General features: G+C 34.5%; 1 protein-coding gene across 1 annotated transcript in view; it reads right to left on the bottom strand.

Moving 5' to 3' along the window:
- NBEA (neurobeachin) overlaps nucleotides 1–13,418 on the bottom strand; it is a 516,634-nt gene that overhangs the window by 56,104 nt on the left and 447,112 nt on the right. Inside the window, exons 46-47 of the mRNA XM_050714797.1 lie at nucleotides 12,292–12,411; nucleotides 2,188–2,340 (exon numbers count right to left, since the gene is read on the bottom strand). Coding sequence (XP_050570754.1) covers nucleotides 2,188–2,340; nucleotides 12,292–12,411 — 273 coding nt within the window. The remainder of the gene's footprint in view (nucleotides 1–2,187; nucleotides 2,341–12,291; nucleotides 12,412–13,418) is intronic.

The following is a 13,418-nucleotide window of genomic DNA, read 5'->3' on the forward strand; positions in this document are numbered from 1 at the left end:
TAGATGCTGGGATGAAGAAAGGCCACACAGACGATGCCTCCAGGCGAAACTGTGTAATAATGGCATGATACTCACATCTGTGGGGACAGGGGTGGAAGTGTGTGATACATAAATGAGATCATTTCTGATTTTAGAAATTGGAAAATTTCTCAATTAGTTGAAGCCTGTAATTCAAATGCTACAATCTTAACACCAGCTCATCCAACTCATGGCAGTTTTATCGTACTTACACACGTATGGAATCAGTCATTAGTGCTATTACAGCTTAATACTTAAGAAGTATTTCCAGCTTTTAACTACCAGCCCTTATTGAAGTTATAGTCATGAAGGGGCATAAATGCTGTACTTCAAATTCACACAAGCATCTGTTTTCTTCAACAGCCATAAATATCCCAGAACAAAAGTTTTGTATAGAGAACTCCTAAGCTATTTTCTAAAAAAGGAGAAATTGCACAACAGAAATCAAACATACTAAAGCTAAAGATTTTCTTCAAGTGATCTCTTATCACATAGCATCTTTTATCCTTCCATCTTTGTGGAAGGATGGAGAAGCACAATCTAGGATATAAAAAGGAACATTCTTTATAAAATTTCCCCAAAGGAATTAATCAATATGCATCTCTCATTTTATTTCCCCAAAGATGGCAGTTTGTTTATCCTCTGCCACTAAGGTATCAAGCTTCTGTTCTTACAGATGTCAAAACTAAACCTCTGGTCAACTTCAGTGTAATTACTCCTGCGTCCAGCTCAGGTTTCAGCACAACCACAACCCAGAAAAAGGGCTCTGTGAAGTGACATGGGCACCCTGGAGATGCTCACCTGTAACTGCGTGTACCACGCTTGAGAATGGAAATAAAGGGTAGTGATCCTTTTAGTCCACACCTTTTTTTTTCCTTTTTTTTTTTTTTCCTGGTAAAACTGCACTTGAATTTATTGCCACCAGCTGTGACAATTACTTGCTTTTGAAAACATGTTACAAAATATGCATCTATAAGAGAAAGCAGCCAAGAAAAAGAAGGAAAATGTTGTTCAGCTTCTTCCTGCCAACGATGGACTACTCCCTGGAACACATTTCTCATGCTTTGTTTAATGCTTTTCATAAGCCTCAAGTGACGAGGTTGCCATCACTTCTTTAGGAGACTGCTGTACATATGTCAAATCATTTACTGTTCCAAACAGACACTTCTAAATCACACACATCTAGGAATAAGTTTGTTTTTATAATATTCCTCTATTCTTTTGAACTTCGTATGTCTATTTTTCCACCAACCCCTGAAGAACAAGTTTCTTTAAATACACATTTCTTGAAATTAAATTGCCAAAGTGATCATAAGAAAAACAACATTGCTAGACATCCAGTATTACCACAAAAGCACTGTAGGGAATAATGCACAAGCTGAATGGCTCTGCAACTGTATGGAAACCCATAGCTTCAAAGACTGTTAAAGTAACATAGATAAGACACATTTTAAGGAAGATCCATTTCAAAAATACAATCATAAATTGAACTATTACTGGCCTAGACATTAGAATATACCTTGTTTTTCCTAAAAATGACTATAAGCATACTTACATATTAATTCTATCATTAATGGAAATCATTATCTGTAAAGTAAAGGCAAAAAAACAAAACCAAAACCAAACAAACAAACAAAACACACACACACACACACGAAACCCAACTACCAATACAGATAAATGTTTTTTCATGCTAAAATTCTGCAGACTTCATAATGATTTACATCAGAGCATTTCTTTTGCAAAATTTTTTCAGAGACTGCAGTCGTTGGCTAATGTTTGTATCTCTACACTTCCAGTTCATCTCTGATGAATGGGAAGTACATAGCTTCCAATGAGTAAGAAACATAATATTTCTTGCAATACATCATCATTTATAACAACTTTTTATTTTTCTCATGTAGAAGGCAGTGAAGAGAAACAGACTTAATTTTTTCATGCTGTCCCGCAGCGTCCAACTCACACCCACCTGATGCCTTCTCATGAGAGAGTAAAAACACAATTTTATTGTAAAATAAAGGGTTCCATCAAGTAAGACAGAATGCAAATTTTCCTTCACTTTCTATTTTATTTATTTACACCTAGTTCTAAAGATATGAAAAAGCAGCAGCAGGTTAGCTTGTTAAAACAGTGAAGTCCTAACTCAGGCTAAATTAAAGTGCTGCTTACCATCCTGTTGATGCGTACAAAGTCTTCAGGCTTCTTGGCCCAAGGGGGAAGCTCAACATCATTTACAACAACTTCATCTTCTCTGATTCCTAGATTATAGCCATTGCTGTTGACGAACATCTCTGGTAAGTAGTAAAACTCTGGAATTAACTCCTAGGAAGGAGAAAACACAAAATGAGACCTTACATTTATAGAGAGATGCTAAATGGTGCTGCTGGAATCAGGTTCTATTGTAGTACCCATGAAAGCACTCCTATTTTGCATATGTTTCTGTGCATATATTTAAGAATTTTTACGATCTGTTTTCTTGTACTTCAGAAATTTTTCATAAAGCAATATTCTTTGTTTTTCCCATATCTATTGTCATAAAAAGCAAAAGTTTGGAAAAGCAAAGCAAGTCAATGAAGGAGACCTCTTCAGAATAATGCATACAAGAAAATGTATGGTGATGCTATACAGTACTATAAATGAATGGGATGTTTTAATCAGCATTTAACTATACTATTTAAAAAGGGGGAAAAGTTGCTGATAAAACACTGTATTGATTTTATTTATATACTTTAATGCATAAGAAGAGGTGGCAATTTGATTACCTATATAAGGGAGTAAATTCTGGGTACATGAACATTTCTACTGTAATAAAGATTCAAAAATACATGGAGAGAAAAATATCACTACAGCAGATGTTCTTAAAGTGTAAATATATGATATTTAAACCGTCAAAATTCAATGACTGAGTAGCTTAAATAATCTGTGGTGTATTAATATACTAGTTAAGGTAAGTTAGAGTGAGAAGTTTTTCCCAATTTCCAGATAGCTAAATAGAAATGCATTTTGACATAATAAATATCTCCATATGTTCCTGTCTATTATTTTAGCAGAAAGTATTGAACTGAAAAAAAATGCAAAAGAAAAAAGCTTTGAACTCCACTATCTCTTTTCTAATATCCAGGCATGGATTAAATTCTCTAAATTCCATTGTTAAAAGCACTATAGTATTCAGTTCTGTAACATGATCAAAACTGATGACACAGCACCAGAAACCTGAACCTCTTTGTGGTCCTTTCAAGGCTGCAGACATGCAGAGCGTAAAAAAAAATCACTGCAGACACTAACTTATCTAATTAAATCTGATCTGCAACTCCATAGAGAATAGAACAGTTGAAGCATAGATGGTCCTTTCAAGTTTACTCATTAAAAACATATATTTATATGAATATTTATGTTCAATTTAAGTATTTTGGGGGAGGCAATTCACTTGTCTTCTTCACATCATTTTAATATACTACAAACAATCTGAATTCAGATGAGACTAAAATGCATTGCCAATCAATATCTAACCAGTAGCCAAATGCGACAAGTTTGAGTTTGAATAGCTCATTACAAAATGCAATTTCAAAAAGCCAAAAATGTTTAAAAATATTTGATGTGGTAAATACTAAAAGAGTAACCAGAGCAAAGCAAAACAGAAAACAGTCCTGAATATCCTGTAAGGTTAAAAGAAAACAGATTATTTTACTGTCAATCTTAAATTTGATTGTATACCTCTAATGGTTTTCAGGGTTCTAAAAGCAAACTTTTCCCCTAAGCATGATTCACTAACTCTCAGGTTCCCTGAGCTCAAAGAAGAAGGAACAGTCCTCAAAGTTGGAGAACACTAGACACAAATCTTTCTAGTGCTTTCTACTACTAATTTTGGACTAAGAGCTGGCCACAGAGCAACATGTGCTACAAATCACTAAATGACAGCCTCAAAGACAGGTCAAATTCCAGAGGACCTAAGAATACTGAAATATTACCTATTCAAAGCTATATTCAAATTAATATTCAAATGAAACAGAATTTAGTGGTGAAAAAAAGTATAACTTTAAAATAAAGTGCATTTCTATTTTGGATAGAAGGCTTGAAACACCACTGTTTTTTAACTTTTTATTCTTTTAATACAATATGGTGATGTGCTAACCCGTAATCTCAGACAGCAAGCATCTTCATGATTCCTTCAAAGATACGTAAACTCAACTTTTCTTTTTCAGTTTTACACATCCTAGGATCTAACTGAATTTTTACATCTAACGTGCACAAAAGATTTAGGCAGAGTTACCCAGAGACACATCTAGTGTTTAATTGAATTCTCCTAACCTTCTGACTTCAGTGTTATCTTGAAACAAAGAGATCAAAGTCACTGAATATTTTTTATGGTATTTCCATTTAGAAATTTTATCTTTGTTGCTATTTGCTTTCAGTGTAATTTAATGTTCCCTTGTCTGGTATAGCAGCAAACATAAATAGAAATAGAATAAATAGAAAGCATGTGATTAACTTTCTTCATAAGATTTATTGCATTGTATATGTTTAGCCTGACCTGTCTTATTCCTGTATTCTGGAAACTAACCAATGCCAGACTTCTAAATCCTCCTGAAATAGCACTCTCTAGAACCCTAATCACTTCAGTTACACATCTGCTTTTTTTTTTTTTTTATCAGAGTAACTAATCTAAATATAGCATTGCAAAAAATTTAAATAAAGCCACTGTTATAGTCACAGCAATCTCTTCAATGTTATTTCTAGTGCAGCCTACAATTATGTTTGCTTACTTGAATACTACTTAGCATGAATTGAACCTTTACTGCAGATGCAAACAATGTCGCATGTGACCTTTCCCAGTTACATATTTCCCATATTTTGCATTAACTACTCAGTTTTCTTTGATATCGTCTGGAATGTCTCTTAAATTTTGTTGTCTTCACTATCGACTATACTACGTAACCACACCACTTAAAAATAGTTCAGTTAAATCCATCCTTTTCTCATTTCCAGATAATGAATGAACATATACTATAAAAAGGGCCCACTGAAAATAAAAAAAAAAAAAAAGTGGCATCCCATAACCTGACAATCTTTGCAAAATATCCTCAAAATGTGTCTTCAGCTACTTGGAAGCACAGAAAATACAGCTAACCTAGAGAAGTGTGATATAAAGATCATTTGCTTTCATTCATCTATTCTGTGTGTATTTTCACTTTATTAATTTCAAATATGAAAAAAAAAGAAATTATCTTCTACCTGTTGCTGACAGCAAGGGCTGAGTGAGGATGGAAAGGCAAATACTCCCTTTCCCAGAGCCCCTGAGCATGCTTAGCTGGGGGAGCACAGACTGGGGAAAGCAGAGAGAGGAAGGGTGAGCAAGGACAGAGCTGGGAGGCTGCTGGGAAAGGCAGGGAGCAGACAGGAGGGAACCTCTGTGGAGACAGAAAGATGACAACCAGGGCCCAGAGAGAACTGTGTTAACCAAGAAGCCACTGAAAGCTGGAAGAATGAAGGAAAAGATAACGCTAGCAAAGGCTAGGCTTATTTTCAAAACTTATTTACATTTTTCTCAGCCAGAGTCTGAGTTTTCTTTGTTTCACAAGTGGGGTTGTTTCAGTTCATATTTTAATAAAGCACATGGGTAGATACAGACAACCCTTTGGAGTAGTAAATTATTATTATAATTATAAATATATTATATTTAATATAATATTAATTATATACTTATATTAATTATATATTTATATAAGTATATACTTATTTTACTACCTTTGGAGTAGTAAAAGGTCAGCGTAAACCCAGGCCTGTGCAAAGGCATGTTTGTTTGAAGCTACCATGATTTTGAGAAAGTTGTTCTTTTCTGTAAAGTTTCTACATCAAGCTACAAATTTTCATGAAAGACAAATCTCAAAAGACTGTCTTCCTAAACGGCAAACATTGAGTCAGCCAGTGTAAAATAAAATATGAAGGAAAACATCAAGAATAACATGCAAAAAAACTTCCTCAGAAGTTACATCAGTTTGTGGGCATAAAATGAGGGAATGAATGGAACTAAGACACAGGACCAATATCGGACAGAAAAAAAAAATTAAAAACACTCATAGACCAGTTAAGCAACTTACATGCATGTTGTTATTGTGTACCATTCAGCTGATATATAATTTTGTATTAACTGATACAGTTCAGTATTTTTATTATTATTATTATTTGATTGTCAAAACGTATCAAAGGATCTAAATAAATCTTTCAGACTACATGACCTGTCATGGGTAATTTCTTACCACAATAAATATCTAGAGTTCAAAGAGTTAATAAAAATAGCGATTCTAGTGATCTAAATCCATTTGCAGTAATTTCTGTCTAGTTGTCCTTGACATTTCACAAGCTGGTAACCTCCTCTGCTCCCCTTTCATTCACACTTCTAATAAGACAGGTTAGCTTTCTATCATTTAATAGTCACCACCTTTCAAACTGCCTGAGATGCTTGGCCCTTCTCAGATGAAGAACGATGCAGTAAAGCTACCGAGGGGCGTAAAAAAAGGTAAAATGAATATTATAACAGACATTTCTTGTCTGTAAATGTGATCTCTAGTTTATTTTAATAGCTATACTAAAACCCCAAGGTATAGTTAACAGTATTATATGCCTTGTGTCTTCATATAAGAAAACATCCCCAAATGCATGTTCTAATTTACAAGCTTGTGACAAATCCAAGCTGCTGAGAAATTAAACTTTAAAAATATGTCTTGGAGTGATAGAGGACCACTATTAACACTATCATAATTGTATACCACTTGAATCACATCTGACGTTTCTGTTTAATATGTTTTGCTAAGGGTATACCATTTTATGGCCTCCCAATGAAATCAAATCCAACACAGACGTTTTCACTTTTCTAATATAATTCACTTCAAGGTTTTAAAGCTGCCATTTCTTTTTCTTTCTTTCTTTTCCTCCCAAAAGGTTGATCCCCTGGCATCCACTAATTCCACAAGAGCCCAGTACTAGGTCAATGAGTCAGTCATGAGTACCTCCATTAACTGCATTAATTTACACTAAGGCACCTTAATGACATTTTGTCAGAGCTACCTTCTAAACACGCTATTCAAAAAGTAATATAACAAGTTTGAGAGGCATTATGAAAGATTAGTGCCTGAACTGGGGGTTCTGTGGAAGTCAGTGTTACCAAAAACTGGAGAGGTGGGGGGGTTGGAAAGGAAAAAATGTGAAAGCTGACTGGCCAAGTTATGGTCATTTCCGGGTGACTTGTTTCCTCAAAGGTCACTCCACTAACATTCATTCCTCATCCAGCTTGTGCTGATTAACTGGAGAGAAGGTCGATGTTGATAAAGGGAGACACAATAAAATAAACCGTTATCCAGGCTCTCCCCTGGGTGTTACCACTGTCACGTAGCACACACTGTATTAATTCTGTTCACTATAGGTGAACAGGTCTCTTTGAAAACGAACCAAACCAGCCCAAATGTAGCTAACAAAATTGCCTAAGTAGATCTTAAATCATCCACTGATCAATAACATATCACATGCTACATTTGTCAAAGGTGGCATACCTTTTGTCACAATTCAAGATGTATCAATAAGTGCAAATTATAGGTTGTTTTTAGACTGATCAAACTACTGCCACAGCCCTGCTTTCCTTATCTCAATGTGAAACAATTTTGTTCCACAGGAGACTCCACATATGCAAAGGGAGAGAAAGAAGGAGGGAGGAGGGAAAGAGAGAGAATATGAGAGGACACACTCACTCATGTGGAAAAAGGGGACTGACCCACAGAACTGCAGCTTCCCAAACAGATATACATTCATTTGCAAATGTCAAGTATTTATTTTTTAAATTTTAATGCAGCATTCTTTAAGTGTGCTTTGGAAGTTTTCTTTAAAACATCCTCATTTTGCAGAAGAACACTGCCGTGGGAAGTGTGTGCAATGCTTAAAACCTCAATTTACTAGTTAAAACTGACCCACTTCGTAAGTGACTTCAGCACTTCTTAGTCCTCTTTCTTACATAATAACCCATGCGGAAAAAAAATAAATAAAAAAATACAGATTTCACTTTTCTTAAAAAAATAATTTAAAATCATTTTTAATAGATATGCTAATAAAGAATTAAGGCTACTCATTTAATATGGCACTTGAAAGTAAAAACAGAGGCCATCTTACAATATATGGCTTTGAAAAATGTCAGATTAATTCATTACACACACTGTTTTAAATTATTTCATAACCTGTGCCACAGTAATTAATGAGATTAGCGAGATCAGAGATTAAATGTGCTTAAAGCAGCTCAGATGAATTTAAAATATACGACAAGGAATACATGAATAATGAACATTTGATGTTCTTAACACTTTTGAAAGTTTGCTACTTTGATGCACAGTCCATATTCCACACACCTCATGTATTCTGTAAAGTCTAACAAAATCTCTAGGGTGGGAAAACCATTTCCAGCATGTATATCACATGGGATCCACCTCCTGTACCACTGCCAAAGATCTACACGTACAGTTTTGTGTGCAGCCAGTAAGAAGCTACACAAATATGAGGAACACTTGGACAGAGAGCATGCTTTAAGATTTTATACTCACATGTAAGCTCTACACATCTTTTCTTTAGCACAGCATTGACTTACAGGACCACTATATAAATATTAGATGCTATCAGACAGCTGAACATAAATGTTTGGTTGCTTCACACTCACAGAGCTGAAGTTCTTTAATTGTGCAAGACAGAGATTGCTCTGCTTAGAAGAGAGGGAAAATGGGTAGGAATTTTGAGGGGGTTTCTTGGTGGCTCCTCAAACCTTTTCCTATGTCTGAAAACTTGATTAAAATGCATAAGAAGCCTGCCAGGCATTCCAAGTAGGAGCACAACTGATCTGAAAAAAATGGGGTATTTGTAATATTAATAATAGTTCAGTTTCCTGTCCTTTTTCAGAATGAACTCTGAGGCCTCAGGGAAAAGTTGGCCCTGATGTCATGGCATTGAGAAACGCATTTCATTAAGATCTTAAGCAACAAACAACAGCAACAATTAGCTGCTATACTCATTCTTGATTTATCGTTAAGAAACACAGACTCTACAACTGGAAAGGGCCTAAAGGGTCAACTAATGCATCCTCTTGCCAATTCATGATTGTCCCTAATGTTTTTCCACTGTTTTACCAGTCTACACTTCTAAGAATCTTGAGAAATAAGGATTTTATCACTTCGCTTTGTGAGGATATTCAAATTTGGAGAATACTCTCTTCCTCTTTAACTTTTCATGCTCTGTTGGTAAAGTAAGCATTTTTCGGTTTTCCTTTAAGGTTTACCTCTTTGTTCCCTGGCAAACAATTTTCTCCCTTTCATACAGTTGCATGTTTCATAGCATTTATGTTACCATGTCTTCACATGACATTAATTATCCCACACATACAGGTTTTTTTTCCTGTATCCAACTCCTTAAATATATTTATACTGCTCTTATGGCTCCCTCCAGTTTCGGTATACACTTTCACTAGCTGTTCTCCAGCAGAGAAAGAACTCAGGATTTGCTTTATACAGCATGAATACATATTAAAAATCAAACGAGGAAAAAAGAAAAACTTGTGTTCTCCAAGAACATGAGAGCTATGAAACAAATGAAAGACTAAGCAAACTCCTTCAGCTGGAATTTAGATGCCATGATATATTTCAGCTGCTATAATGCTAAGCATGTAGCTTTGGTCTCCTTGTAAGCTTTCTGATGTCCTGCTGATCTTCAAGTTTCCTTCTTAAAACTGAACACAAAACAGAAACACATTTACATATACCACTTAGGCTACTGAAGTGTACTGAAGACTTATTCCAGTAGTGAATTTGTATCAATACATAATAAATTAATTTGATGATGTGATGTATTGAATGCTGTTATTAAATACACCTACAAATCTCTTTTCCTTTCTACCTTTATTTATTTATTTATTTATTTATTTTATTTAGACAGCTTATGAACTTTTTCTATTTGCTTTAGCAGCCCTTAAATGATTTAGCTTATTTTCAAATCTGCTTTCGTCTATTTTTATCTTAAGCTAAACCAACTCATAATAAATCAACTCAAGGTTAATTTCTAAACTCAACTGCCCTGTATCTTCATTAATTAACAAAACCATATTTTAAACAGCATCTTTAGTCCCTAAAGTATCCCTGAACAGACAGGTCAGGGATTATCTGGAGAAAACATTTATTGGCTAACATACCTCATCTGTGCCTCCCATATTAGATTTTCTGTAATGACTTAGTTCCAAGTAGTATTTCTTTTTCTAATGGCATAACAGAAATGTATATATATAACTAAATCTCACTCTGGGGCTCAACAGCAGAATCCCAAATGTATGCTAGAATAAATTATTTTACAATCTTGCCCCCGATGAGACTCTGACCCTTAACTGTTAATATTTTATCCAAGCTTTCCACAGCTCCACTCTTTATATTTAATGACATCAAAGTACATAGCTATAGCATATCTTCATTTTTTTGCCTTCCTTTTCTGAAGGCAAGTACCTGTTTTTGAGTACTTTTAAATAATTGTTCTATCTGAATAACATTTTTTTTTAAATAAAGATACATTTTTTTAACTGCAACAAAATTCCTCCATAATTCCTGCATCCTTGCAATATCTGGCAGCAGTAGTTTAAATTACCCCACTTGGTTCACAAGGCTCCTAGTCTTTCCATAAAAACATTTCAGTTCCTCGTTTTACTGATAACTCATTTGGTTGCTAGTTTAGGAACAATCATTTCACTAATTATACACCCTACTTGAATATAATCTCTCCGTCTGTCCACAGATATTCCTTTATCTTTTGCTATGCCTTCATGTATTTAACTGCCCTCCTCCTGTGTACTAAAACCAGGAAAGAAGATTACTGTCACTTCCAACTGTCTTCCGTTATTCCTCAGTTTAAGGCTCTTATCTGTTATTTCAACCCCACTCCTAGGAGGCCATTCCAGTGGAGTACTAGGAAAACCAGATTTTAGTGTAAATGAAAAATAAGAATGTCATCAATGTGAATTCAAAGAAATTGCTGCATGTCAAATAAGTAGATAGTAATTTGAACTCCTTCCAACAAGTTTTGAAAATATTTTCTTTTTTTTTATTATTCATTCTTTTTTTTTTAATTTATTTGTCAAAAAGGTACCAGTAATAATACTTAAAACATTATTGACTTCAAGAGGAGCATAAATAAGTATGAAATGGGTTTTAAGAGAGCTTGGTTAATTTCTTTTCTTTAAAAAGCGTTTTCTCCCATATATTAAGACAACAATATAATTTACAATTCATTGTTCTAACTAGAACCTGAACAAGAATAACATGGTTTGTCCACATACACTTCTGAGACTGCTAAAATATTTATGCAAACAGGTCTGGAATAAAACTAAATCAACACACTTACTTCTTCTTTTGTCAAGTTAAATAAAAAATATAATGGTAATGCAACCCTGACTTTCATTATGCATTTCCTAGTATGAGTGGCAGTACTGAAATAGAAGAGATATATATTACCTTAAAAATAAAGTTAGAGAAAGCAATTATGGGTATACTGCAGTTTTTGCCTACCTTATTACGAGAAAATGAGAATCAAAAATGGACAACAACATTCAAAATATTATAAGATTTCGGTTTCTTTCTGATAAGGTTCCATGTACACGAACAATAGCCTTCTGTATTTAACAATAGGTAAGGAATAACAACAGTAAAATCACCCTGCTCTCCGGCTGTTTCTGTATATCATGTAGAAGTTGTTTTAATCTAATGTGTATTGTTGCATAATACCCCCAGGCACAGTCAAGTAAAAGCTAAAGCTGTACAGAAAAGCCAACATTTTAAATGGGTCTTGTCATTAATGCTTTATTAATTGCCCCAGGCAATGCAAACCCAGAGCTAGGCAAGCTATAACAATATGACACTTTAAGGTCAAATCCAATTCCTGCTGTGTTTTATGGAGTGGGCCAAATATCGAGTTAACAGCAGGAAAGAACAATTTATTGGGCTTTTCTCCATCTCCTGATTATGTGATCTAAATTAGATCAGTTCAGTTGTTTTTCTGTAAAAACAAAACACCTTTTGTCCACTCAACTTCAAAAAATCTTTGATTGTTTCTATTAGAACAATAATCTTTGGTAACATCTACTTTTTATTTAAACTAAATCTAGTGTACTGAACATAAAGATATGACATATAAAATATTCTTTGTCTCTACAAGAAACAAAATACCATAAATGAAAGTACATATTAGTCCATTTAGTGTATATGTTACCTTCACATCTGAGGTATCTCTTTGGCTGTTTCTCCAAGACCTGGCTACTGAAGAGAAGGTTCGATCTGGGTGGTCAAATTTCCCATCATTTGCATTTAGAAAGAATGTTGTAAAGGGCTCCTGTAGTCAATGAAATGAAGACAGATTAAGAAAACAGCAGAAGGAATCATGAGGCAGGTTTCTAATGAAATCCAAATGACTTTTTCAGATCAAAATAATTCGTAAAGGAAGAATTAAAGAAAAATATGGCACTTCGTATTTATATCTATACATGATTATCTGTACTAAATATCTTAGTACATTTATTGGTGCTAACACGTTTTGCACGCATAGATCCTGAGCTCTAGCAGGAAAGGTTATTTTATATATTCACTCTGCCATAAATTTAATTATCCATCAGTGGCAGACCTATGTATTTAAGTTCTAGTTCATGCTGGTTGCCTACTTCACTGCAACCATCGTAAACACTCTCTGTGTTATTTATATTACCATGTTTTGTTCACCCTTTGTAAGACAGTATGTCAAAATAAAATCTTAGAAAAATCCCCTGCTTGGATTTTCCTTTTATTTTCATTTAATTTAAAAGACCTCAGAAAGTTCCATTTTTCCTCCTGGTGGGCAGAATGGCTGTACTTAACATTTTGAGGCAGGCTACAGTTACAATTTTATCATTATTTAAGGGCAGCCAAATGTCAGCTATGATGTTTTCCCTGCTCAAAATATTCTTCATCTATATGCCAGGTTTTAAGAAAAGTATACAGAGTATACAGTGCCTACAGAGGCACTCAGAGCCCAACTATTTAGAATTTTTATTTTTGCTAATTCTGTCTGAAACCACACTCCCAACACTTACTAATGGAAGCAGCTATTAAGTTTTGGGTAGGAAGAGCTCAAGTCTTTGACAGTCTGGAGAAGCCATTTTTATGTCACTGCTTTTCCCATAAGGAAAGGGTTTGACAGTGGACCAAATCCTTAATTTGACCTGATTACTGAGATTACTGCCAACAACCTGGTTTTCCAGAACCACACCATTAGCTCTCTGATTCAATTAATATTTGGCAATATGTCCACATGGATGGAAACCATTTCTTCCTTTTCTCCAAAGTACTGTGGTGAGTGTTTGAAAA

Source organism: Cygnus atratus, chromosome 1 (assembly GCF_013377495.2).
Source record: "Cygnus atratus isolate AKBS03 ecotype Queensland, Australia chromosome 1, CAtr_DNAZoo_HiC_assembly, whole genome shotgun sequence".
Taxonomy (NCBI): Eukaryota; Metazoa; Chordata; class Aves; order Anseriformes; family Anatidae; genus Cygnus; species Cygnus atratus.